The 24,691-nt window shown below is 31.3% G+C and overlaps 1 protein-coding gene across 2 annotated transcripts in view; it reads right to left on the reverse strand.

Moving 5' to 3' along the window:
- Window positions 1–24,691, reverse strand: part of Cadm2 (cell adhesion molecule 2) — a 1,008,689-nt gene that overhangs the window by 151,122 nt on the left and 832,876 nt on the right. For both annotated transcript variants that reach the window (XM_026393992.2, XM_077795032.1), the window contains exons 4-5: window positions 9,359–9,511; window positions 7,138–7,275 (exon numbers count right to left, since the gene is read on the reverse strand). In XM_026393992.2, coding sequence (XP_026249777.1) covers window positions 7,138–7,275; window positions 9,359–9,511 — 291 coding nt within the window. The remainder of the gene's footprint in view (window positions 1–7,137; window positions 7,276–9,358; window positions 9,512–24,691) is intronic.

The following is a 24,691-nucleotide window of genomic DNA, read 5'->3' on the forward strand; positions in this document are numbered from 1 at the left end:
ATTTTTGCCAACAGTACTTTGAAACAAGCATTTTTATCCTCATTAAACAGATGAGAAAACATATATTAGTGACAGGCTTTCTATGTGGATTACTGATATTTTTCATTTTACATTCTCTATGACAATGTAGTCTCCAAAGAGGAACATCAGTATCACTCACACATTTAACACAATGCTAAAAGGCATATTCTCAGGCTCTACTTTAAGCCTACTCAATCAGAAAATTTAGGGTGAGGATCCTGTAAGATTCAAGAAGCTCCATAAGGAATGATGATGCCTGTTGAAATTTAAGGATCACTGCCTTATAATCCAGTAACTTTCATCTAGAAACTGAAAATTTACACTTAGATAGTAATAGAAAAAAAGAAAAAAATGTGTACAGACAAATATCTTTAAGAGAAAATACTCTCCATAATTTGTTTAATAATTCCAAAGACGCCATAAATATCTCCAAACCAAGGTTTTTATTTTCTTGATTTGAATCTTCATGCACCATAAAATACTGTGAAATTTGGAGGCATTTTTTAACAATGTCTTATTGAATTCAATTTATTTGATTCGATTAGACCCACTTTTCCCTTTGCTTTACACTCGGGATTATCTTTTTAAAAAGTGTCAAGTAATATTATACTAAAAACAGTCGGATGGTAATAGAAAGTCAAATTTTCATGTCTGAAAAGACAAGACAGTGCAAGATAAGAATGAAGCTCTCCCCGCAGTGAGGCATGTTGGCTAAAGGGGCTGTAGCGAGGAAATTCACTTGGCATATCCAGAGGACTGCAACTGTGATGAACACTCACTCTCTGCAGATGACAGCACTTATTTTATTTACATATATACACCTATAAAAATAAAGTTTACACTGCTCAGGAAGTTCACCATCTGACTGGGAAGACAAATATGTAAATATGTGAGAATTGTATACAAAGAAAGAGCTCTTTAGACAAATGAAAATGCAGGGATAACAAATGCTCTGTAAATGGCCACGCACTAGTGGGTGTAAAAACAAGGAGACTTCACAACTTGTGAATATAGAACCATATGCTGATTCTGTGTACATTTATGTCTTGAATATTGTTCTGGTCTTAATTCAGATGGCATTCAAGTATGGTGTTTACAAGATCAAACTTCAAACAGAATCCCCTGCCCCAACATATCATCAAATCTGTTTGGCATTCAAATTAGAGGCTACATGGATTAAAAAAGTAAGTTCTTTTATAAAAATTTGAGTACATCAGTTTCTTATGAAGCTACAATATTAAAAACAACTAATCAATATTAATGTACTTAATATGTTAGAGTCTATGACTTACCAGAGGGAAAAAGAGAAAAATCCCCGGGACAAAAATAAAAGGCTTTAAAATGGAGAACTGACTAATTATTGAATGAACTAATTATGTCAGGATGAATGTAGGTAACAGTAATTCATTGCAGTGGCATATTAAGGAGTGTGTTCTATCATGAAAAAGAACATTCCTACAAAAAGACATATGTGATATATAAAAATTTACTGCCTACAGAATTCCTATAAGCTACAGAAAGAGGATTTTAAAGTTATCCTGCAATTTAGGGCTTTCCATCAAAAGTACTTAAGCAGAAAACTGAATGGAACAGATTCTTGTCATAGTAAGATAACTCTGGAAGTAGGATGGAAGGTCTACTTAGGAAAGATTTAACTGAGTCTGGAAATGTCTAAACAAACATATCCTAAAGGAAGAATTAAAATGGATGTTAATGAACCCTACTAGAATACAAGAATTCAATTCAGTTAAATGGTAACTCATTTAGCAGAGTAAGCTGTCCAAATGTGTCTTAGGTAAGTATTTCCCAAAATTTGATCTAGTAAAATATGTCTATTATTTCTGAAATGAAGGAAGTGATTAGTATTGAATTATAGATGAGATTCTGAGATTCTAGTTTTGGACACAATAATAATGAAAGAGTAAGTAAAATAGAAAATATACATGTTGATCTTATATCCTGCCACTTTGCTGAATTCATTTATTAGCTCTAATAGCTTCTTTGTAGACCCTTTTGGGTCTGCTAGGTATAGAATCATATCATCTGCAAACAGTGATAATTTAAGTTCTTCTTTTCCTATTTTTATGCCTTTAATTTCTTTCCTCTGTCTAATTGCTCTGGCCAGTGTTTTGAGGACTATGTTAAACAGAAGTGGTGAGAGAGGGCATCCCTGTCTTGTACCCGATCTTAGTGGGAATGCCTTCAATTTTTCTCCATTCAGAATGATGCTGGCCTGTGGCTTATCATAGATTGCTTTTACAATGTTGAGGTATGATCCAGTTATCCCTAATTTTTCTAGAGTTTTGAACATAAAGGGATGCTGTACTTTGTCGAATGCTTTTTCTGCATCTATCGAGATGATCATATGGTTCTTATTTTTAAGTCTATTGATGTGGTGAATAACATTTATTGATTTCCATATATTGAACCAGCCTTGCATCCCAGGGATGAATCCTACTTGATCATGGTGTATAATTTTTTTGATATGTATTTGAATCCGATTCGCCAGAATTTTGTTGAGGATTTTTGCGTCAAGGTTCATTAGAGATATTGGTCTGTAGTTTTCTTTCTTTGAAGTGTCTTTGTCTGGTTTCGGAATCAGGGTGATGTTGGCCTAGTAGAATGAATTTGGAAGTTCTCCCTCTTTTTCTATTTCCTGAAATAGCTTGAAAAGTATTGGTGTTAGTTCCTCTTTAAAGGTTTTGTAAAACTCTGCTGTATACCCATCCGGTCCTGGGCTTTTCTTAGTTGGTAATCTTTTGATGGTTTCTTCTATTTCCTCTATTGTTATTGGTCTGTTTAGGTTGTCTATATCCTCCTGACTCAATCTTGGCAGATCATAAGACTTAAGGAATTTATCTATGCCTTCACTATCTTCTATTTTATTGGAGTATAAGGATTCAAAATAATTTCTGATTATCATCTGTATTTCTGAAGTGTCTGTTGTGATATTGCCTTTTTCATCCCGTATGCTAGTAATTTGGGTTCTCTCTCTTCTTCTCTTCATTAGCATGGCTAAGGATCTGTCAATTTTATTTATTTTTTCAAAAAACCAACTTTTAGTTTTGTCGATTTTTTCAATTGTTTCTTTTGTTTCAATTTCATTAATTTCAGCTCTGATTTTAATTATTTCTTGCCTTCTACTTCTTTTGCTGTTGTTTTGCTCTTCTTTTTATAGGATTTTGAGATGAAATATGAGATCATTTATTTGTTGGTTTTTTCTTTTTTTGAGGAATGAACTCCAAGCAATGAATTTTCCTCTTAGAACTGCTTTCAATGTGTCCCATAGATTCCGATATGTTGTGTCTGTGTTTTCATTTGACTCTAGGAAGTTTTTAATTTCCTCCTTAATGTCTTTTAGAACCCATTGATCATTTAGCAACCTATTGTTCATTCTCCAGGTGATGCTTGATTTTTCCTTCCTTCTTTTATCATTGATTTTCAGTTTCATTCCATTATGATCAGATAAGATGCATGGTATTATCTCTACCCCTTTATATTGTCTAAGAGTTGCCCTGTGACATAATATATGGTCTATTTTTGAGAAGGTTCCATGTGCTGCTGAGAAAAAAGTGTAACTACTTCATTACTGTATATCAGCAACAAATCCTCTGAAAGGGAAATGAGGACAACTACTCCATTCACAATATCCCCCCAAAAAATAAAATACTTGGGAATCAACCTAACAAAAGAGGTGAAAGATTTATACAATGAAAATTACAGAACCCTAAAGAAAGATATAGAAGAAGACCTTAGAAGATGGAAAAATGTACCCTGCTCATGGATAGGCAGAACTAACATCATAAAAATGGCAATATTACCAAAAGTTCTCTATAAGTTCAATGCAATGCCAATCAAAATCCCAACAGCATTTCTTGTAGAAATAGAAAAGAGAATCATGAAATTCATATGGAATAATAAAAGACCCAGAATAGCAAAAACAATGCTAAGCAGGAAGTGTGAATCAGGCGGTATAGCGATACCAGACTTCAAACTATACTACACAGCAATAGTAACAAAAACAGCTTGGTACTGGTACCAAAACAGGCGGGTGGACCAATGGTACAGAATAGAGGACACAGTAACCAATCCACAAAACTACAACTATCTTATATTTGATAAAGGGGCTAAAAGCATGCAATGGAGGAAGGATAGCATCTTCAACAAATGGTGCTGGGAAAACTGGAAATCCATTTGCATCAAAATGAATCTGAATCCCTATCTCTCGCCATGCACAAAATTTAACTCAAAATGGATCAAGGAGCTTGATATTAAATCAGAGACAGGGCATCTGACAGAAGAAACAGTTGGTTATGATCTACATACTGTGGGATCAGTCTCCAAATTCCTCAATAGGACACCCATAGCGCAAGAGTTAACAACTAGAATCAACAAATGGGACTTACTCAAATTAAAAAGTTTTTTCTCAGCAAAAGAAACAATAAGAGAGATAAACAGGGAGCCTACATCCTGGGAACAAATCTTTACTCCACACACTTCAGATAGAGCCCTAATAACCAGAATATACAAAGAACTCAAAAAATTAGACAATAAGATAACAAATAACCCAATCAATAAATGGGCCAAGACCTGAACAGACACTTCTCAGAGGAGGACATACAATCAATCAATAAGTACATGAAAAAATGCTCACCATCACTAGCAGTCAGAGAAATGCAAATCAAAACTACCCTAAGATACCATCTCACTCCAGTAAGATTGGCAGCCATTAGGAAGTCAGACAACAATAAGTGCTGGAGAGGATGCGGGGAAAAGGGCACTCTTGTTCATTGCTGGTGGGACTGCAAATTGGTGCAGCCAATTTGGAAAGCAGTATGGAGATTTCTTGGAAAGCTGGGAATGGAACCACCATTTGACCCAGCTATTCCCCTTCTCGGTCTATTCCCAAAAGACCTAAAAAGAGCATGCTACAGGGACACTGCTACATCGATGTTCATAGCAGCACAATTCACCATAGCAAGATTGTGGAATCAGCCTAGATGCCCTTCAATAGATGAGTGGATAAAAAAAATGTGGCATTTATACACAATGGAGTATTATTCTGCATTAAAAAATGACAAAATCATAGAATTTGGAGGGAAATGGATGGCATTAGAGCAGATTATGCTAAGTGAAGCCAGTCAATCTTTAAAAAACAAATACCAAATGACTCCTTTGATATAAGGGGAGTAAACAAGGACAGGGTAGGGACGAAGAGCTTGAGAAGAAGATTTACATTAAACAGGGATGAGAGGTGGGAGGGAAAGGGAGTGAGAAGGGAAATCGCATGGAAATGGAAGGCGATCCTCAGGGTTATACAAAATGACATATAAGAGGAAAGGAGGGGTAAGACAAGATAATACAAAGGGAAGAAATGATTTACAGTAGAAGGGGTAGAGAGAGAAAAGGGGAGGGGAGGGGAGGGGAGGGGGGATAGTAGAGAATAGGACAGACAGCAGAATACATCAGACAGGAGAAAGGCAATATGTCAATCAAAGGAAGGGTAACTGATGTGATACAGCAATCTGTATACGGGGTAAAATTGGGAGTTCATAACCCACCTGAATCAAACTGTGAAATATAATGTATTAAGAACTATGTAATGTTTTGAACGACCAACAATAAATAATAAATAAATAAATAAATAAATGAACTTTCTAACCTCTTTCATTAAAATTCTATAACTTGAAAAAGAATAAAATAAAATAGAAAATATACAAACTTTTATATAGATTATGATCCACAATTTTTTAGTAATGTATGCAAATGTACATGCTAGGTTTGCATGCCCATTACCAAGATTTAAATAAACTGTCTCAAGTTATTAGAATTAGAAGTTAAATTAATCATAGTGCTTGCCATAAACCTGTCTTATTGAAGATTATGTTGAAAATAATAACTATGATATAAGCAAATTGTTTTATTAATCAGCAAAACAATTCTGTATTTATATGTTAATATATGTGCTAACTTGGGTTCAAGATAACCACAGTTGGGGTTTAACAAAATCAAACAAACTAACTATACTAGTAATTTCCCATATAAACTTATTTCCTCCCTAAAAACTTCTCTGTGTATGTTTATGTGTGAGAGATAATGAGAGAAGAGAGAGATGTCTGAAGCACTTAAATCACAATGCATATTTTAGCTAAGACATGCAATTATTTTTACCTTCTATGGAAATTACTAGAAGTCAGTTTTATTGATATTTATCTTGTTTTATTTCACCAAATTTGAAATTCCAAAAACCAATAAATTCAGCAATAATTTATACAGTTTCTCCATCTATAACTGAAATATTATATATAAATTTTAAATAGTAATATCTAACATACTTAGTGCTTACTATTGTCAAGCGTGGACCTATACATTTTTTTATATATTGAATCATTTGTTTTCCCAGTTTTTGGATGAGGCAAATATTATGATTTAGTCAGCTTTTTCACTGCTGCAACTAAAGGACCTAACCAACACAATTGTAGAAGATAAAGGGTTTATTTAGGGTCTCATGGTTTCAGAGGTATTAATCTTTAAGTGTCTTGCTCCATTCCTTGGAGCTCAAGGCAAGGTAGAACATCATAGCAGCAGAATGTGGCAGAGGGAAACAGCTCACGCAGTGATCAGGAAAGAGAAAGAAAAGGACTCCACTCTCCAGATACAAAATATACCCCATAGCCACATCCCCAGTGAGCCACTTCCTCTAGCCACACCCCACCTGACTCCAGCTACCACTCATTGAATCTTATCAGGGATTAATTCGATGATTAGGTTAATGCTACAACCCAATCATTTCTCCTCCAAACTTTCTTGTATGGTCTCACATGTGAGCTTTGGGGAACACCTTACATCCAATATCATAACATATTAGGTTTAGACTTCTTGTTCATAAGAGGAAAATGAAGCACACAGAGATTATATCTTTTAAAATTATCTGATTTAAGAAATGAGAAAATCTTGTCCAAAGTACATTTGATCAGTGAGCAATAATGAAAAGATTATTATTAAATAATAATGAAAAGATTATTATTAAAAGTATGAAAAGATTACTTTTTTCAATATATCATACTAGTTTTAATACATTAATTTTGATTTGGGGAATTTTTTTCTGTTTTTTACCTTTAATTTCTTTGTCATTTTTGAACCATCTTATGTCAGCTGCAGGTTTGCTACCAGATGTTTTACAAGTCAGCTGCATCAAGTCTCCCTCCATAACTGGTGATGAAAATCCACTAATTTGAGGCTTCTCAGGAACACCTGAAATTTAAGCAAATGAGAAAAGTGAGCATCATTCTCTAGGAATGATATAAACTTCTGCATAATAAAACAAACTGCTTTAGATATGTGTGTGTGTACTTATATAAATTATTTAAAAAGCTTTTGAAATGCATATAGTCCAAAGTAGTTTTAAAATAAATTGTAAACTTTACCTGCAAATATATTCTTTGTACATCTTAAAAACAAGTATTCAGTACATTTTAAGATTTGCCAGAAGAAGAAATGAAGAAGAAAAATTGCATTCATGAAAAACAAAAGTTCCACAAAACATATTTCTGTTTTTCAAATTATGCTAAATTTGCTATAATACCATCTGATTTGATTAAAAGAGCACCTTTATCAACTGATTTCATAATTCTTTAACGCTTAAAAAGGTATTATTATCCTGTATGTACTTTGTTCAAGAATATGAATTTTAGAATAAGTGTTTCATCATTAATTCACCTTTACTAACCTTTCTGTCATCAAAAGTAGAAAATGTCTCCTGAGGGCATTTATAAAAATACAATTGTAGTTTTGGTAAGCATGTTATGTATTATTTTTAATGCTAACCACTGCTACCTTTCTACTCCAAATTACCATAAGCAGATAACTAATACAGAGAAATAGAATTTAGGTGACTTAAAAAAATAGAATATTACACATTTCTTAAGCAATATTACTCAGTTTTCTCAGTAGAGATATATTAAAACTACATTTAAAAGTATTAAATAATAACAGCAGACTGAATCTTTTCTTGTTGAACTATTTAATTCAGTTTTGAAAAGATTAAAATGTAAGAATGATAGAAAAAAACAATATGAGAATGGCAAAGTAAATCAACAAGAAAAACAAAGATAAAGGGTCAGTATGCTTCCATTAACTACATAGCTGTTATTGCTTGTTTTCACCTTGATATTACACCTTTGCTTTTAAAAAAAAATCTTGTCCTACCACCATTCAATAAACTGGATGCAGCAGGCACCTATTCTTTGAGTCCCAATTTGGCTCTCTACAAAATAATATATTAAGCTTAGGCAGTTGTTATCCTGAAATACTCCATTTTAGGGGCTATATCTTGTCGTTAATGGCAAACTTTCAGTGATTTTTATAAAATAGTCTCAGTAGGATTTGCAGTGGAGTATATTTCATATCCTATGCACAAAACCAATTCTCAAGCTGGATTAACTTTAATATTCCTATCTAAAAGAAGAGTCTGTATTGTCCTTTTAAATGTAATATTGTCCTTTATCTATCAAAAAAGGAAGGCAAGCTAGGGGCAAAAAAAATCAATTTTTAAATTCCTCTAACTTGTTCAGTACACAGGTGTGTTTCAATGAAGTGCAACGATTTCAGCTGATTGGGGCACTGACATCTGTGGAATCACAGAGAGGTTCGAGCTGCAACTTTATTTCCTCAGAATCTCTATGAATGTATTGCTTTTTCATGTCACTTTAACCTTTGGGAAAATGGCCCAATACTTAGAGAATAAAAGCACAAAGAAGCTACAAGCTGCATGCACAAGTGACATTATGTACTTCACTTCGGATCCAGAAAATACAAATTTAAAAGGAAAGAAGTCCCATGGAAATGTCAGGGCCATTTAAATGCACAAAAGTACACAAAGGGGTCATTTTTGAAAGCCACAGGTTATTAGAGAAGGCCCTCACCAGGTTACTTATAAGATAAAACGTAGAAGCATACTATAGATGCAAGTCGAACTCATTATATTCATTATTCTGTCAATTCATAAAAGGAGCAGAATAAAAACGTATAGATGATTTGATATAAAGAGGTCCAATTGGAAATTAAGAAAAGGAGTATGTGTTGCTAGCTACAGAACACAATGCCCTTGTGCCTTCTGAGGATGATATAAATCTTTGTACCTCCTTTTGACTATTGATAAAATGGAGAAAGCAAATAAATTATTTTTAAATGCCTTTTTTGTAGCGTAGCAGAGAAGGAATTAGACTACATCTATAAATATGATCTTCAAACTACATTTTCTTACAGAATCATATTGCTATAGCCGTATGCATCTCTCTGGTTTTGTGATTACATGGGTTTAGTCTCTTGTACTTACCCAGAACAGTGAGATAGGCCTTGGAAGTTTTGACAGGCATTGTAAATAAGGAACAGGTGTATTGTCCTTCATCAGAGAGAGACACATCACTGACACTGATACTCAATTCATGCCAGGAAGCACGAACCAGCTCAATCCTATTGTCCCTTAAAGCTGGAAAGAGAAAATATTGAAAACGTGAATGGCAACATTAGAGAACAGTCGGTAGTTTTAGACCACATATTTTAAACACAATGCAATAAACATTTAATTTGGCTGTGCATCTAAATTTTGCTTCTTGAATCAGTTTAAAGGAAGGCTAAAGTATACTGAAATATTTTATCTGATTTCTTTTAAATCAAAGTAGAATTAGGTGCTCCTTAGTGTTCTCAAAAATAACTTTTTAATTAAATGATTGAATCTAGTGTAATACTTTAGATGAGGTAGATATCAGTTGTGAAAATAGCTTTCCTTCACAAAGTCTTTCATGAAATGTCAGTGCCAAAAACAACCGTGAACAAAATGGACTCACTTGTATGGACAGATAAATTTTGGAAACCTGAAACCTTGCTACAGTTCTTACAAGAGCCCCAAACAAAGAATATTGGCATACTAAAAGCTCTCTGAAGTAAAGACACTTGTTAAACTTTATTTAAATTTGATCTGATGTTTAGTTGAAAAATATCTATAATTAAGTATACTCTGATTGGCTAGTGTACTCTGTTAATATATTCTTTGGTTTGAATCACTTTTCTGAGACACAACATTTGTTTCTCCAGAATATCTCTCAGAATTCTGTTGAGTTATCCTTCTCTTGACTTTATTTTGGGAAAAAGGGGTAAAAATACATGTTTATTATTATGTATTTAATTAAGTACAGCATAAAATATCACGTTAAGCTAGAGACATCCAAAAGAGTATTTTGAAAGAAAGAAAGATGAAGGAGCAGTGGTAGGGATACCAGGACCTGAGGGGCAGCATGAAGGCTACATAAACAACAGTAAAAGATGATCCAGGCCCAGCTTTTCCTAACCAAACCAGGCAGCGGAGGTGGCATCAGCAAATTCAGTTTTATTACTGATCGAATGGAAGTTCCCCAGCAGCCTCAGGAAGATAGGTCACCTGCAAGGGGAATCAAGGAGGATCTTCACTGACAAAGGAGAGCAATCACTTTCCTCATCAGATTGAAATTCCCTTCATCATCTACAGACAATAAGCAATTGGACAGTGAGTGTCCTAGAAGTAGTTCTTATGAACTAGAGAACTCCTTGCCCAATGTGAACTACTACAGGCGTGGCCTGGGGAAGCTTCTTTGCCCTTTTAGGTGATATCAATATAAATCAGTATAACCCTGAGTGGAATCTGAAAAGTCAAACAGACCATATAGCACTGCAAATTCCCTGAAAATTAAGTTGTTATTAATTTAGACCCAGAGCCTGTAAATATAAGAAACAAACTGTGTGTTAAACCTAATCAAAAGAATGCCTCCTAGAATAGTAGACCTAAAAAATATTCAGAGTTGCCTAATATAATAGCTAAAATGTCCAGGATATAAACAAAAAAACATAGTGGTTATACCAAACACCAGGAATATGATAACTTATATTAGAAAAAAATAACTAATAGAAGTCAATACTGATATGAATCACATATTGGAATTATCTGATAAAGATTTTTAGCCATCATAAAAATATTTTAATAAGCCATTACTAATTATCTTGAACAAAGGAAAAAGATAATAGAAAGTTTAACTAGAAAAATAATTTATTAAAAATTAGAATTATAGATATTAAATTTTCAATAACCTAAATAAACCTTATTGGATTGGCTCAATAGGACAATGGAGATCACAGAAGATAGAAAGAGCAAGTTTAACTCATAGTAATAAATTCAACCTGATCTGAAAAACTGATAGAAAATATATATGAAATAAAAGAAAAAACAAACATAACAGACCTCGGGGAACTCAAGATAATAAAGCTATATTCAACATTGGTGCCATTAGAGTCCAAGGAGGAGAAAAAAGAATGAGGCTGAAAGAATATTCAAAGATACAGTCATTAAAAACTTTCCCAATTTGGTGGGTACATTAATATATAGAATAAAGAAACTGACAAAAACCTCAATTGAAAAATTCCAAAGACCATGTTAACATAAATTAAAATGAAATTTCTGAAAATTAGGACAAAAAGCTTGAAAGCAACAAAGAGAATGGCATGTGACATATGAGAACATAAATGCAAATGACAATAGATTTCTCTTTGGAAATCCTGGAGGCCAGAGACAATGGCACATTTTTTTAAGTATTAAGAAAAGAATTACAAGGAATTCTTACCCACTGAAACTATCCAGGGAAGAATTGGGAGAAAATAAGTATATTCTCAGAAGGAGAATTAAGAACATTTTTTCCTAGCTGACCTGAATGAAATAAAATTTAAAAGTGCATCAAACAGAAGAGAAATGATAAAAGAAGAAATACTGAAGCATCACAAAAAAGAAACAAAAAAAATGGGTGAATACAATACACTAAGTACACTGTGATAAATCACATATGTATGCTCCAATGTTAAGGACAACCACTATGAAAAGCACACACAGTGATACATACAAAAACTCTATAAATAAATCAAGATGGAATCCATTTAAACAATGTTTTGAAGTAAAAATAGTAGACATGGAGAACAGAGTAGTGAATGCCCACAGTTAGAGACAGTATGGATGTATGGACATGGGTGTGGTTCTTCAAGGAAGGAACAAGGAATTCTTTGTAGTGATGGAACTGTCTTGTGTCTTTCTGTAAGTCCAAATACATGAACCTACAAATGCAAAAACACACACATGCATAGGTGCACACACACACAAACAAAAAAAAATAATTACGTGTAAAAGTGGTGAAAACAAAATAAGATTGGTGGACTGTATTAGTGTCAGTTTTATAAGTTGTGATATTGTGTTATAACTTTGCAAGTTGTTACTTGGATAAAGGGCAAATGAGATCTCTCTGTATTATTTCATAAAATTGCATATAAATATATAATTAAAGTTGAATTTTAAAAAAGTTAAGGAAATGGTTAAGATATCAAAGTTTAAAATTTATTGTACACATTTATTATATAATGAGAGGATCCCCAATGACAAATGTTTTCAAATCACCTACCCCTTTTCTACATGCTTTTTAAAATTTGGGAATATTCTGAATTTTGATGAATTTCAATATCTTTAAGAAATCATGCCCCTGTACATTCAAATAACAAGTGCCTAATGTTGGTAGTCCCTTTTCTACCATTTTGTGCTAACTCTCATCTCATAGGAATACATATGCATGTAAATATTTTCATATCTGCTTTTTTATTGTGAAAAATAAGGATCTGATTTTGATGGTTATTATAACTCTATTAGGATGCAGCACACATTTTTTAAAAATGTCTATTTTATACTCTGTCTTCTGTATGCTACAATGTACAGGGCTTGTTCAGTTGCCACAGGAAAATAGTCAAGACACAAATTGATTATTTTCACAAAAGGAACTCATGCTATATTAACCATTTTTCAAAACTATGATTTACTAATATATATATATATATATATATATATATAATTTTATATTTTATATATAGATCTAAGTTAAAATAGGCATGTACTTATAACATACTTTTTCAAAAATGAAATCACCAAAAGGGAAAACTTCAAGTTTCTACCATGGTACTGTATACACAAAACACATTATCCACAATTGTGTTCAATTTCATTTCCCCTAGAACAGATTCCACAAAACATAGATTTTTCAACAAATTGTGAGAAAAGGAATTTAACTCTTTTTAGACCAAACTATTTTGTGGAGTTAATGCATACAAATATAAAACTTTCATAAATAAATTATTTGCATGAAGTAAACCTAAAAATACTGAATGAAAACCCCAAGCCCAAACCTATATAGGATTAATTGATTCACTTCCATCTTGCTTATCGTAAGTGAACAATGTCATGTAGTATATAAATTACTTTAAAATACATTACAGGGATAATATTAAAATATTTTGGGTTTGAAATCATGATGATAACTTAAATACTTTAATATCTGAAATGTATTAACCAATTCAGCTTAGCTGTTTATAATTATTATTATGAAAATATATTAATTATAAAAATATAATAATAATTATGTAGTATAATAGTAATGATTTGCTTTTTATAATTATTATTACCTTTGTCTAAAATCTAGGCTCTGAAAAGAAAAGCAGACTATCTAAATTTCAATATAGGCTTTGTTATTGATTAATTATATGAACTTGAACAATTTTCTTAAATATTGTGCACCCATCTGCTGAGTGTTAGGTGTAGAAAATAATTGCTGTATAATAATGAAAGTAGGAGAAGAAAGTTCACAATTTTAGAACTGAAATATAAATAGATACAGATATTCAAAAACTTATAAACATATATACTCAAGAAACAGCTAGAATAAGTAAAGTTATTGTGTACTATGTTCATTTGCTAGATAATATAGTAGCCTAATAAGATTTTCACCGAATTGAATATTTTAAGAAAATTCTATATCCACAATGTTAATGTTTTCAAGTTCATAAGTGCTTACAATGTCATCTTTTACAGTTTACTTTAGAACAACATTTCAAATATAAAAGAATAAAGGAAAATCTTTAACAGTCCAAGAGATTTGTACTGTAACTCAATGGGTTTCCTGTGAGCAGAAAACTTGTCTCAGTAGCTCAGCACCCTGAGCCTGTAGCTATCTGCACAGTAGGCATTCCATGAATAGCCACTGAAAAAAAAACTGACAACTAAACTCTGCCTGTATATGATAAGAACAGAGTGAAAAAGAATTGAACTAGGAAGTCCTCTTCAATATCTCTCCACAGGATGCCCCATGGGAGCGAAGCAAAAAAAAAAAAAAAAAAAAAAGGAGGAAAAAAACGTTCTCATTTAGACACTGTTGAGCATAAAAGAGTTAGAAACATCAAACTACACAAATGTTTAAATAAGTAATGGATCATTGGAAAATGATTTGATGCTAAACAAATGATTTTACAGCTATTTTCTTTTTTACCTCAGTTTCTAAAAGAACATAAAATGTATAATTAATAAGCAATCACCCATATTATTTAACTTTCTTTGTAGTACATACCAAATGTATAATGGAAAATATTGCAATACGGTAAGTCGAAGTGAATTTAATCTTTAAAAAGTCTTTCTTTGAAACACAGAATGTTTATCATTATTTAAATGTTTTTTTAACAATAAATAAGAACCCAAACATGTCACTTACAAATATTTAAAATTTCAAACATTTCCTTGGGAATAAATAATCAGAAAAATCATCGAGATTAAATACATGCTCACAGTTTAAGTTGGCTACATGAATGTCAGATCTTATTACCCACTAGGTTCCTGCTATCCACTGGTGAGGGGATTTAATGGTTCAAAACTCTGAGTTCTGGAGAATTTAATCTTAGCTGCAAATAAGAAATATTGACCAATGAGTAAAAGTATATTAAAGAGTACTTAACTGTGAATAAATTTATTTTCCCAATATACTATTGGTTCTAACTTGTTCATCAATAATGCAAATGCATATTTGGTATTTATGTTGGATAAAATAAAAATTTTTAAGACAAAAACTTGGAGAATTTTAGTCATGATTTATATTTGTTACTAAGAAAATTTATTGTTATATTCAATAAGTTGCATATTAATTAGTTTTAAACCAAAGTAGTACTCTAGAATGATTCATTCAAAACTTATAGGCAGGGCTAGGGATGCAGCACAGTGGAAGAATGCCTGCTTAGCATGGTCAGACCCTGGGTTCAATTCCCAGAACACCACCACCAAAAAAAAAAAAAAAAAAAAAAAAAACCAGAAAACAAAGTGAGAACATACCAACAGTTTGTGTACATTCCTTTTATAGTTTTCCTTCCTTTAATGTTATATTTATTATAAAGAACAGCTTTCCAGGAACTTTTAAAGTATCTTTAAATTGGTTTACAGTGAGAAATAATTCATATCACATTTTAGATGCTTCAGTAATTGTGTAAGATCATATTACATAATGATTTTTAAGACTAATAAAATGCAACAAGTACAACTTCATTTTTTTTTACATTTTTTCTTGTTCACCCATTTGACCTAAAACTTCAAAATTGGAATCATTTTACACAATGACCTATATGTCATGGTACATATTATAGATACCCATTTTTAATTTATTGAATTAAATTTAATATGTGGATTACCAATATTTTGTGAAAATATTGTCTAATTTTATATATTAACATTTTGAAAAATTCTACACATTAATTGAATATTGTATACTAAATAATTTTATTATAATTCACTGTATTCCATAGACAAGTACTAAAGGAAAAACCAAAATCAGAATAACAGAAGTTAGTTTACCTGTCATCCTGGCTACTTAAATTTTAGTGTTAATATAATTAATGCCTCAAAATCATATCATTCTACATCCATAGAGTATTAGTCAAAAAAAAAAAAAACACATCACTAATGGGATGAAATTTTAAGAACTTTAATTTCCACCCTTTATTCTCTTTTACCTCAGTACACATCATCTCTACCCAAGTGTCTCCACTTGATTCCTGTAGGAAACTTAAATGTTTATGTTTAATAAGCCAAGTTCTACCTATGGGAAAGATGTGTGGAAGAACGTCACCCATAGACTGTTGATTTGATATCAAGTCTAATTTTGCTGCTTGGTGCCTGAGAATAGACATTTTCTTCAGTCTCTAATTTTATTTTCAAGGCTGCCCAAACCAGTATTCTGAGTTTTCCAAGCTTCAACTATAAGCCCACTCATTTTCCACCTAGACCTGTGCTTACAGCATAATCTACTTTAGTCCTACTGATTTCAGAACAGGACACTAACCATTTCTACTTATACAATCCATCAGGGCCTGTCCTCCAACCCCACACCCCATCCCTGCAATTGAATACTCTACTTCCAATTGAAAGCTCTACAAGGATTTAAAGCTTTAGTGAAGACAATTTTGTTTTAGCACACCAAACTGATTTTTTTCTACTAATTAGACCTGTGTACTAATTTGAAAGGAAAACTGGATCAAACTATCATAAAGCCTGCAGAAGGGCCACAGATCTAAATCTTAACTCTTTCGGATCTTACATTTTGTACCTCCAGATCTATGCTGTGAAAATATATCTCTAGTTATTAAGGAAGAGTTAAGATAAAAAAGAAAATCTAATCACTCTCAGTCTTCCTATCAAAGTGTTGTTGTATTTCTTGATAGCCTAACAAAAATATATTAAAATAAATTTGTGTCATTTGTAATAGTACCATGGAGGACCAGTTAAAACCTACAGATAAAGTATCAAGCTGGAATCCTTTTTCTGTTTTGTTCTTTTACAGTCATACAACATAAAACAATCTAAATCAATCTTCTGGAAAATTGGTAAAAACAACCATTGCTCCAGAGATGCTATTTGATATACCAAGTTTCAGCCTGGACTGAATCTTTACTGAAACCATAGTAAATGGAGTTTTGGAATAGAAATGTGAACAGAAGCTAAGCAGTAAATCTGGAAACTCTGTCACTATTTGAAGGAAGTTTTTTAGCAGTCAATCCCAATTTATAAACCTCAGCTTTTCTTATTTCAAAGGTATAAAAGCAAAAAGTCACTACTCCCACTCGAATACATTCAATCTCTTATTATGAAACATTTGAAAAAATATAGGAACTGCCAAATGTAAAATATACCAAATATTAATAAGTTGGTTATGAAAAATTTAATGTTTAAAGAATGAAATAAATTGCATGCTGGTTTCCATTTTCCAGGCTTCTTGCCTTTGCCAAAGACTGCCACTTAGCATCCCCCTGACAGCCAGTCTAAATGTAAAAATCTCTACTCTACTAAATTCCTAAACTTCTGACCATAAACCGCTTCCATATGCAGCCATATCCCTGCAATACTATCCCTCCTATAAGGTAACATTTAAATTGCTTGCCATATAACATAAGGCCCTACAGATCTGAACAATATTTTCTTCTCTAGTTATTTTCCCTTTACCCCTCAAAATGCCTCAAAGGTTACAAATGTATAGTTCACATATGGGAAACAAAACATGCCCCTTTATCTAAAGGCATATATCCCTATGCATACCCCAAGTTATACTTAACTTCTAAGTTCATTAACTTATATTTTTTGTTGATAAATCTTCCTATACTGCCCATCTCAAACCACATCCAGGTCCTTGTTTGAGTTCCCAAGATTAGAATTATATAATGGAGCTCAGTAATTATTTGTTATGTCAATAAGAAATTAAAGGTGAACATTATGTAGTCTGTTATTTATATGCTAATATGTACCTTTACCTTAGGACATGGTAATCTTTCAGAGCATCTCAACTGAGATGAGACTACTTCCCACTGCCCAGAGTAATTAGTACAGTGCTCTGAATGTAATTCCCATTCTCTCTATTTAATAAATGTAGGAATAAATAAGTGACAATGCAAATGAGTATATAAAATGGCAGTTTCCTTTAATGAATCACCTCAGTATGATAGGTTAAAATAAATGTCTAGAACTAGTGACATATGTAACATGACAGTTACTTAAAAATTGTATGTTCTAATAAATATTTCACACCTGCAAACTTTCATTTCATAAAGTTAGATTTAAAAGAAGTTTATTGTTTTGATTTTTAGGTTCTAAATATTTAGATAATTAGTTTTATATATGTAGTTCCAAAATATCACTAATAGAGTAAAAATAAAAAATAATGTATAATATTTCTACAATGTAACTACCAAAGTAACTTTCATTTTTTTTCTAATACTTCATTCTAACCTTTTTCTGTGTATAAATTCTAATTATTTAGCTGAACACTTAAAAAGATATTTAAGTTCTCATCCTTTTTTATGGTGGACTATGCTAATAAACCTTTTACAACTATGGATTCAGAAATTACAAATTTACTTCTATTAAGATAATAAGTAGTCATGTCTTACTCATTTGACAATGTCATATGGCAAAAAAACTTTATAAAGACAAGCTTTAATCTTCTTTGTGATCTCTAGTTTTCATTATACCTACTTATTTGAAAATATATTTTTGCTTTTAGAGACAGGGTTACATTTAAGCTGCTTAAACTACAGGTACTTTATCATTTAACAGTAAAGAAGTGTTCAAGGTCATTGCTGGGAGGGGCAGTGCCTATTATAAAGATGTCAATGACATGAGCTACCATCTTCAATTTGTGACTTTGAAAGTTGTCTGAGGAAATGGAACCCTGAGGAACCCTGAGAAATGTTAATGGCAGAAGCTTAGAAATGCACATGTTATTCCATTCTCGTTCCTTACTTATTCCATACTCCATGAGAGGCTGGAAAACATAGTCTAGCTGAATTCAAAGGGAGGGGAGACATTAGTGAGGATTAGTGGTTTTGCCATGCTATTGTATAGATGTTGGTATTACTACTGAGATGCTCTTATGTTTATGTACAAATTAGAGTAGATAACCAGTTATGTTGAAAAAGAGGTAAGTGATAGAACCTATCTAAAAGAATCATAATTTAGCATATTTTGGCATAAATTCTACTTATTATAACATTAAGAAAAATAATTATGAATCTGTTGATATGAATATGCTTTCAGTAATAGTGATTTGGAGTCTATAAATAAGAAATATCTGTAGAAGTGACACTATTGTTATTTTGTATCAATTATGTCTTGCTTTAAGCTCACAGCATGACCCTAGGTTTAGAAGGAAGGAATTTTAAATTATTATTCATTATCTACTAAATTATTTTTTAGAAAAAGAAAATCAAGTAATCAGAATGGATGATATTATTAAAACTCACAATAATTATATACAGATATGTATGCATTTGCTAAATAATAAACAATATTCATTTTAATTTTATATCAAAAATGAAATTCTGCACATATAATTCTTCTACATAAAATAAAAATTCACTTCTATTTCAATTAAAAAAATAGATTCTATAATTCCTTTATACAATGATGACATTGATAAAATATGAAATCATCTCTTGAGACTCCCATATAAACTTTTACCAAGGCAACTGTTGAGAATGCAAAATACCGCTAACACACACACACACACACACACACACACACAGTGCATTTACAATAATTTCATCTCTCTGATAATCTGTGCAGTACATTTTGAGAAAGAAGAAAAAGCAGTTCCAAGACTGCCATCCATATCTGATCAATACATAATTTAAATCTGGAAACGTTTTCATTTGAAAAGAGGACATTGAGAGTAGAGGAATGGTGGCTGGCACATGAATAGAAAATTCTATTTATTCTATTTAAATCCATTGAATTCTTGAAGCTATCCTTGGGTTTTATATAGGGAGTATGTTTTCATTTATTGAGATATTCAAAATTTTAATGGAATTTTTGATGAAGTAGTGAACTCTTGTCCAAAAGTTGTTTATATAATATCTATCTGGTAGTTTGACAGTAATATTTAAGCATCTCTTTCACCTTTCAAGGAATACAGTCATGGGGATATTTGAAATCACTTGTAATATGCTTAGGAATTAGCTTTTGAAATTATTTCAGGAAAATCCCGATATATTTTAGGACTCTCTATCAAGAACCAAAAATTCTGTGGTGGTGTGTGTTTTCATTTGTTAAAAAAATTTGTTAGATTTTTAAATGTTTTCAAATAATAAGTCTATCTTAATTTTATTTATGTTATTATTCATGAATATTTTTAAATTATCTAAAATTAATTAATTTTGGGATCAATATGATGCTTTAATTTGACTGATTTTCTTCTGAAATAGGGTCACTTGTAAGTTAATGATTCAATAAGAATCATTCAGATATTCAAGCATGTTTCTCAATTTTATTTTATTTTTTATTTATTTTTAATTGCTTTTATTTTTTAAATACATGACAGCAGAATGCATCATAATTCTTATTACACGTATAGAATATAATTTTTCATATCTCTGTATATAAAGTATGTTCATACCAATTAATGTCTTCATACATGTACTTTGGATAATGATGTCTATCACATTCCTCAATTTTATCTTTAGAAAATTGACATGTATCCACTCAAAACTGTCTCTTTTTCCTAGGTTGCACTATTCTCATCAAACAAATGCCAAATCCTACAGAGAGAAAAACATAGTCTTTAACAATACACACATATCTAGTTGATTGAGGTGGAACCTCTAATGATTTATGAATTTTGAAAAGTTGGAAAACTAGTACTTCATTACTGTATATATATATATATATATATATATATATATATATATATATATAGATAGATAGATAGATATAGATATAGATATAGATATACCACACTCAGTATTACAGATGTACATGTATGTAAATATATATTATATATATGTATATATATATATATATATATATATATATATATATATATATATAAATTCAGCACAGACAGTATCACTTATATCAGATGATTTCCTATCCCCAGTATTGTCTTTCCAGAATAAAATTTAGATATTTTGTTATCTATTAATTGTGTATCTCTCAGTTTTAAAGTGTTTGGTTTGAGAAGAAATGAATATGGTTCACAAAATTCAGACCTAAAATGCCATCTAGCTCATTTGGAAAAAAATCAAATGAATGTAGATTAATATCAATAGCATACAGATTGAAAAAAATTAAATATATAAAAATTAATATTAGGAGCATATAAACAAAAATGTGACCAGTAGATAAAATAGGAAAACACAATTTTGGCAACTTCAGTCTTCAGAATCTTCTTTAAGCTTTGAAGGTTAAATGACTCATAAATATAAAATGTCAATTATGATTTATTAGTTATACTGAATGCCCAAATGCTGTTATGTGTACAAAACAGTCTCTTTGGTGAACAATGACCATGTTTATTTATAGCTTTTTCCTAATATAAACAACTCATAATGTCACTTAACTTATATATGGTTTGTATTTAATATGCAGCTTTACTAAAGAAGACTGTTAATGGATAATCATCAAAATTTAAAAACTAAAAAATTCTGAGATACATATTCAAGGAATTTATGCAGACAAAATGCTTCCTATTCATCTCCCACAAATCAAAGTTCATGAATATTTTGTTTGCTTCTTGAAAACACAGTATTTTCCTAGGTATTTGTCACATTATTTCTTATTTTCCTTGTGAAAATATCTTTCTGCACTTGATATAGTTTGAAATTGGATGCAGCTTTCTATGGGCCTAAATTCATAGAACAAGAAAATGATGTGGTATTTGAACTAAACAGTTTTGTAAGCCCTCATTCTTTCCAACAACCTACAATATATTGGTCTTTCTCATAGACATATTAAATTCATTTTTTACATCTGACCATAAAACCACCATATGTAACCATGTGATATAACTCTCATTGAGCACTTGGATCAAGGAGACAAGAAAATTATATGTCATGTTATTATGGAAATGCATACAGAAATGTACACTGGGAATGAAAACATCTGCCTTCATTAGACACAGAAATCAGCCCCTGAAGTTTGCAATCTTACAAACTGATATCACCCCACATTCTGGGAAAGCCTACAGTTGGTGTTTGTAACATAGGAAGAGACAATAACTCTAGACTTACATTGGATGTGATTCTAATAAGTTTGCACCTCCTACAACTTGAATTTTCATTAAAATTCTCAACTTGTCTTTTTTAAGGAGACAACATAATTATTAAAGAAAGAAATTCTCAGAGTAGACAAATTCTAATAGTAAACTTTGCAATTTTCGGTACATGTTATGTAGTTAAGAAAATATTTTTGTTCAGTTTTAAAATGTTTTCTAAATATAGGCACAGCCATAGAGATATTAAAAGAGTAGAAATTTTGTTAATAAGATTTGATAGTCTTCTATGAAATGTGTGCAGTACTTTTCATTAACAATATATATTTGAAACGGAAAGTTTAGTCAAATAATTCTGATTTTGCTTCCTTCTCACCAATTCTTCACTTTTTTACTAATTCTTCTCAATGGCAGGATTGTGAGAGGTTCCACAAACAATATAATGCTTATGAAAAATCGGCAAATTACTCTTGATCACTAATATTGTGTGTAAAATATCTTCTTACATTATCAAATATTTGGTGAAGTAGTGAGAAATCAGGACAATAAAATCTAAAAAAAACCCCAATATTTTGCCATGCAAAATTTGAAGGATGATATTCTGCACTCAAGAGTAAATTGAAACATTTCCTAAAATGCTTAATTCATTTTTACATAAATATTTTGAATTTTCTTTAATTTCATCCTCTTATCTTGTTTGTTAAAATTCCATTTCATATTAAATTATGTGCTACCTTTTAGAAAAAAAATCCATGGATTTCAAATTTTAATAAAAATTTTAGCAAAATACAGAGAAACAGATTTTAAAAAGAAGAGGCAAGATATCTTAATACATTGCTATGGTTGAAATATAAAATTCAGAAAATTTATCTTCTACCCTGTCTTTAGCATTGTATAAATATGTATATTTATTTATATTATGCAGATAATATTTATAATTTATACAATTATAAGTCTATATTGTATATGTAAATAATTATATAAATACATTTAAAATGTAAGAAGAAATTTAAGTTGGGGAAGGACAAAAGCCAATGTATAACTTAAGTGACTGAAGTTGTGGTGCCAAATACACATGACTGAGGAAAGCTAACTTGGTAATTTTTTTTTTTTTTGAATAAGTACAGTAAGAGACTTTCTTTTTCTGTAATTCACACACAACTTATTGAAAGGATGAAAAATATACATTAAATTAGAAACATCACATGAAATCTGTAATAAAAGAGCACACTATATTTTATCACATTAAACATAATGTTTCAGCAGTACCCTTGAATTCCTACTCTGTAGTTAGGTTGAAATGAGACATACTATGGAGGTGGGTTCTGAAATCCAGAGAGAAGGCTCTGAACACACATCATTCTTACTAATTCTCAAGAGAGAAATCCACAGTGTGATGTGTTCTACTTCAAATGTTTCTGGACTTGCTGACTCTGCAGCTTTCATTTGAGGCTATGAGACCTGGACTTACTGATTTTGAACTTAATGTGGCTTTGTGTATTTGGGCAACCCAACAAGAAACCTATGCTGTGGCAAAGATCCTGCCTCCCTCAGAGAGCTTTGACTAAGATAATGAGGACCAAACCAATGGGAAGAGTATAAGAGTAGCCTTCCAATGCAGGATAGAATGAGAAAAATACATGTTTCAGAACAATTTTACATTAAAACTGTGCTTATGCATTTTACAACATATTTAGAACATCAAGCAAATATTTTAAGAAATTTATCAAGTAAACAGAAAACAAAAACTAAAAAGGAAAGAAGAAAAAAATCTCTAAATTCAAGTTACTAAATCAAGAAATTTTTAAAGAACCAGATGACTACCAACTATTTGTTCAACAGAGAAGAGAAAATAGATATCATTACAAGAACACCTATCAACTGGAGGAAAACTCATAGATGATAATTGGTGATGACGGTGATGACGATAGTGTGATGCTAATTTCAGGAAGCATTTATGGACTATGTACTATCTGAGAAAACATTGAATACTTGTATAGATTTTCCTAACCTTTTTTATTTTTTCATTCATAGTTGCTTCTTGAGAAAGACATTACTATTTTCTTTTCCTTTTCATTTCTTTTGATTGATTGATTTTTGAGACAGGATCATGCTATGTTACCCAGTTTGGCCTCAAACTCCAGGCTCAATCCATACTCCCAACTCAGCCTTCCAATTAGCTAGGTTATAGATTACTCTAGATGTGTATCTTGATGTCAGATGCTAGTGCCATGCCCCCGCCACCTTTTAATTTTATTTGTTCTTTTTAGTTATACATGACAGTATAGTATATTTTGACATATTTATTCAAACTTAGAGTATATCTTATTCAAATTAGGATCCCAGTTTTCTGGTTATACATGATGTGAAGATTTGTTGTATTGTATTGATATATGTACATATCATTCCACTCTCTTTCCTATTTCTACCCCCCTTCCCTGACCAATCCACTGAACTTCTATTCTTACCCTTTGTCCTTTGTTGTTGTGTGTAGAATACACACATCAGAAAAAACATTCAACCTTTGTTGTTATTTTTTTTTTGAGATTGGCTTATTTCACTTAGCATGAGAGTCTCCATCTATGTCTCTTTTTAAGTACATTTTGTCTCATAGTGTTTGATATAGATCACCTATAAAAAATTAAATATTTCAAAAAATATAACAGTTATGGTAACTTTGGAAAAATATTTGAATATTTATTGTATTCTCAAAATGTAAATATGGGAATTAATGGGTATTAAAATGAAAAACCTAAGTATCA

Source organism: Urocitellus parryii, chromosome 2 (genome assembly GCF_045843805.1).
Source record: "Urocitellus parryii isolate mUroPar1 chromosome 2, mUroPar1.hap1, whole genome shotgun sequence".
Lineage (NCBI taxonomy): Eukaryota > Metazoa > Chordata > Mammalia > Rodentia > Sciuridae > Urocitellus > Urocitellus parryii.